We start from the raw sequence: 5,000 nt of genomic DNA, 5'->3' as shown, positions 1-5,000 counted from the left end.
CTTCAGCTAATAAGCTGAGAACACTGCTTGATGCTGGCGCGTGTGAATGATCTTTTTCTTTGGTGAAATTCCTGAGGGGGGAGGAGGACAGGGGAGGTGAATGCGCAAGAGTGCTTTCTGACGTTTTCTGGGAAATAGAGGATGTTCGCGTGCGTTTCTTTGCGTCAGCTTTCAATGAGCTGGGTTTTGTTTGCTCGGGCAAGCACGTAAAAGCTTCACCACGATCTGAAATTAAACAAGAGAAAAGTGAAGTGATGCATGTGAACCACTGAGTTTGAAACGAATCAATGCAGATCTCCTTTGGCCCGCAAAATTCACGTTTTTTTTGTTATGGCTGAGTCCCCCCCAAAGCCAACAGCCTTGCTTGTTTGATTTTGACGAGAGCGAAGGGTTATCAGAAACGAATGAGCAGTGCTTTCCTTACACAAAAGCACGCAATTGCACAGATATGAAAGCTTTCACTTGTGCGCAAGACACACATTGTAAACACCACAATGAGCACTTAACTAACAAAATGTACAGCAGTTTTAACCACGACATTTCTTCAAGGCTTTGTCAACTTACCAGACACAATAAGAAATTGTTTTCCAAAGGCGAAATCCTTCACTGAAAAATAGGAAAAAAAATTAGTTGGTATGAAATGATTTTCATTTGATTGCCATAAAACCAAGACCACTGAGATGACTTAGATTAATCTTAATAAGGAAAGATATGTCTAACTGAATTTTTCCAACTTACGTTTATGGGAGCTAAACACAAGGGTGATCTACTAAAAAAATGATCTGTACTGTAACATACAGTGCGGCACAGGAAAACGACGTTGATTGGTAAGATGCTTATTATATATCTTGTTCATCTTTTCAAGTGGAAATTCGCACCATGAAATTTTGCAGGCTGTACTTTAGAATGCGGCTAGCTAAATTGACCAATCATAGCACAGTGCGGGAAAATGCATGCGAACTGGTCAAAACCGTGGTTTTACTTTTTGCCGCTGATTTACTAAGACCGAGAAGAAAGAATTTTAGGCCAACCACTAAGCGTAGTAAAACAATTTCTCGTACCAAGGTTACAAAACCAGCGAAGGCGATTTAAGCGGAAAGAAGCAAAGGTGCGAGAGAGACACTAGTTTTGTGGGCGTACATTGTAAGCAAGTGTACTCTTTAAATAAAAGAAAACAGCCACATGTAACAAACTGAGCATACACAATGACAACGAGGAAGCCCGCATAGTGTCTTTCAATCGATGCGAAAGTAAAAACAACGTAGTTTGAAAACGCTTTAAACAATACGTTGTAGGGAATTACCGGTTACTTGACGACTGTGTTGCCAATAGCACTCTTTGGCCGAGCCGAAGCCTGCTTTCCACTGGAACACCTGTCATTACAAATCAATAAGTGAGATGAAACTGTGAAAAACTTCGGCCAATCACAACAAACGCAAGAAATCAAATGAGCCAATTAAAACGCAAATCAATAACACGCAAACAACACTTCACGAGAGGAAAAACGTGTGAGCAGTGTCCGAGCACACCTCACGTCTCTACACGTGACGAAAAACGTGCGAGCAATTACTCAGGCTATCATGACTACAAGGTCTTTAGGTAAAATCATATCATCATAACTGTATCTTGTTTTCTTTGTTTGGTAAGTATTCTCATGGACGATTTCAATTCAAAGGAACAGTAACATTTTACCCAAAACCGTCGAAGTCTGCTGGTTTTTGCTTTCACCACTGACTGGTTTAGAACGCAGCGCGAGATCCAATGAAGTGAACTTTTAACTACAAACTTCTCACCAAAGGGAAATAATTTTTTAAAGCAAAACATTGATGAAGAAGTGAGGTTTGGGAAGGCATCCCTGCCCACTGTAATTGTGTACATACATTTAACATAACTAGTTCGACTCAAAAAGCGCAACCTTAACACCCCAAATGTTCGAAATGAGATGCATCTATCAAAAACGCATCAAATGGCCACAAACCTCGTTGGGAGTAAAGAGGGGGGGTTGGGGGGAGCACTTATTTGCTTATTTGTGCAGTTTCTGAAGATACCAAACTGTGAAGGGCAAAAAAACAGACTTTCACAAGCCGTCATTATACCCGAAAAAGAAAATAAATGCCAAGGTTCTCGACAAGCTCTTGCATTATTGACTAAGGTCCACGTGACGTGACAAAACACAAACTAGCGTGACAAAACAAAGTGTGACAAAACACCAACTAAAGAAATCCGTCCACGTGTGTCGTTGCTAGTCCGAAAGTCCAATTACTTACAGTTCCTCTTGATTTGAGTGCAGTAACAACCAATTCATCCGTCAATTGTGTTTTTTGCCACTGTTCTTTGGTGATATCATGTCTAGTTCTCCACCAAAAGCTGCCACTGTTCTTTGGTGATGTCATGTCTAGTTCTCCACCAAAAACTTCTAAATGTGTAAGGTCAGCGAACCTATGTTAAGGACAAAAAAAACAGTCTTCTTTTCATTCCCAGTCGCACTGAGTGAGGTGTCGTTAAAAGTGTTACTGTACACCGTGAGAAAAGTGCAAACGGATACCGTCAATTATTAAATTCTCAACCTCGGATAATGCATTTCGCGTGCTCTGATTGGTTCACTCAATCTCGGTTATCAGCTCATATACCTCGGTTTGACCCTATATGGTAAATGATTGCGTTACACGTTGCTAAACTAAAAATGTATTCTTCGGACTGCCAAATTTCTCTTTGAATAAGCCAAAAAGGAGAAAAAAAACTTTTTTTGTGGAAAGTTTGGATCAATTCCGACGTTTAGAAGTACGCAAGAAGGCAAGAAATGTTTTTGTGATGAGCCTGCGTCTGTCTGACAACAAGGTATTACACAACATCGCATCAGTTCTCATCAAGTTTTTTTCGATTTCGCTCGGATTTGCTCGCTTTTTCCGCTCGTATTTCGTACTTCCAAATTTTTGGAGTTGAAGGAATTTAATGAAACAATTATTCCATTCGCGCTTGTTGGATATGAGACTGGTTATAGCCAACTCGGCGCTACGCGCCTCGTTGGCTATTTACCATCTCATATCCAACGCGCGCTTAAGGAATAATTGTTAAATAATTCTGTTATTTTACCATGACAAAAAAAGCGTGAAATTCTTCACAGACAACAGACATACAGTATTATTTTACTCTCAGGTCTGTCTAAGGCCTTTGACAGTGTGCCATATGAATATCTGTTACTTAAATTTATACAGTGCGACCCTCTGTTACAGAATGCATCGTGCTACATGTAAGTTGAGGGGTGCTTGTTCCCCATGTAAATGACTAAGTGAAACATCTTCCGTCTTTGCTGATGACAGAAAAACCTGTACTAGAAATAGATCTATAGCTCAGCTTAACAGAGTGAACAATTTGCTCATGTATTTTGATAAAAAAAAAAGAGTTAGTCTGAATGAAAGGAATGAAAAATGGGCACCTTGATATGATCCTTCGGCAAGTGTACAAATTAAGAAGAAAGATATCGCCCTTGGTTGTTGCACACACTGTAGCAGCATCACTGCAAGTTAATTTACTGATTGAGACATTCCTATCTGCCAAACCACTTATCTGAAAAAATCCAAATAAATAAAAAGCGTTTAATTTACTGCTTGACAAAATGGTATTCATGTCCAAATAGTACCGATAATGTGGTCAAAATTAGAAGGCTAACAGTCAAACAAGACTTTGAAATCGTTTAAAATGCCATATTGACAAACATGTGACCTGATTGTCTGTGCATTATGCATTGAATACACCCAAAGTAGCTTCATCTAACTCATGAATGTGATCCTTTGAATGAGCTAAGAACTGAATCAAAAAGACAAAGTGAAATTTAATGTAAAATTTAACTGGTCTCGTTGCAATGAATTTCGGTGGTTCTAAAAAAAAACCAAACACATTTCTAAAAGTACAGTAGCATGCATGACATTTAACATGTGGGAATGAAGATGAAAAAAACTTTATACCATTCACCCTTACAATCATGTATGTTGGTTATGACCAAAATGGATATGCCACAGTGAGGTGTGAAATATATGAAAAATACAATACAAATGTTATGTACACACAGGATCTTCACCTCGCCAACCTAAAGCAATGTTGTAATGTAGTTGTCATACATGTAAAGTGTCACACCTGACTGTAGTGTATCCATTCTAGTCACAACCCAGTCTAGCTACTCATGTTAATTGCATTATACACCTGTATTTCATAAATCATGATGACATACAATCTCTGAAAGAACATGCACATTTATTTTTCATTTATTTTTATTTATTTATTTTTATTTATTTATTTTTCATTTATTTTTATTCATTTATTCACTAATTTTATTATTTTTCTTCATTTATTTCTTAGTGCTACATAGCTTAAATTTACCTGACGAGGAAGAATTTGATGTTCTTCTCCTTTACTATGACCTGTAATAAAAATTATTGAATTGTAAACAAATGAAAATCCTACTTTAATTTTATTATAATTTATAAAACACTTGCGGGACAAGTACTGCAAAGTATAATTATGTGATGTGCACCCAGGCTATTCTAGTACACACTTACTGTAGAAACTTCACAAACACATGCAAGCACCCCATTTTAGTCATTATCCTACTATCATTATTTTTGTACCTTACCTAGTTGGCCAGCATTTAAACCACAGCTATACACCTCATTTTGTGTGTGAAATACAGAATGATATCGGCCAGCAGCTGCTCCTACAATGGCCTTGCCTCTCCAGGATTTGACAAGTACCTGTTGAATGGTCGAATGTACAAATGAAGGATTTCAACCTTTAGGATAAAAAATTATTTGACCCACAGAAAGTGAACCAACAGAGACCAAGCGGTCAAAACACCGCAAACTACAACCTATTAAAGTGCCTACACTGCATTATTAGACAAAGGATCACTTGTGTTATCATTCCCACCACGATGACCAATAAGCACCTCTTTTGCGATGTTATACTTTGTTCAACCCTTTCATCCCTAAACCAGGCACACTTAG

The 5,000-nt window shown here is 38.1% G+C and overlaps 1 protein-coding gene across 5 annotated transcripts in view; it reads right to left on the bottom strand.

Annotated features, from left to right (window-relative positions):
* The window catches only part of LOC138052418 (inhibitor of Bruton tyrosine kinase-like), a 44,002-nt gene that overhangs the window by 28,413 nt on the left and 10,589 nt on the right, over nucleotides 1-5,000 (bottom strand). For all 5 annotated transcript variants that reach the window (XM_068898909.1, XM_068898910.1, XM_068898912.1 and 2 more), the window contains exons 8-14: nucleotides 4,631-4,748; nucleotides 4,378-4,418; nucleotides 3,437-3,567; nucleotides 2,268-2,439; nucleotides 1,304-1,373; nucleotides 565-606; nucleotides 1-225 (exon numbers count right to left, since the gene is read on the bottom strand). The exon at nucleotides 1-225 is cut by the window's left edge and continues 127 nt beyond it. In XM_068898909.1, the coding sequence (XP_068755010.1) occupies nucleotides 1-225; nucleotides 565-606; nucleotides 1,304-1,373; nucleotides 2,268-2,439; nucleotides 3,437-3,567; nucleotides 4,378-4,418; nucleotides 4,631-4,748 (799 nt within the window). The remainder of the gene's footprint in view (nucleotides 226-564; nucleotides 607-1,303; nucleotides 1,374-2,267; nucleotides 2,440-3,436; nucleotides 3,568-4,377; nucleotides 4,419-4,630; nucleotides 4,749-5,000) is intronic.

Source organism: Montipora capricornis, chromosome 6, assembly GCF_036669925.1.
Source record: "Montipora capricornis isolate CH-2021 chromosome 6, ASM3666992v2, whole genome shotgun sequence".
Lineage (NCBI taxonomy): Eukaryota > Metazoa > Cnidaria > Anthozoa > Scleractinia > Acroporidae > Montipora > Montipora capricornis.
The sequence above is the reverse complement of the archived record's forward strand: the minus strand, read 5'-3'. Positions and strand labels throughout refer to the sequence as shown.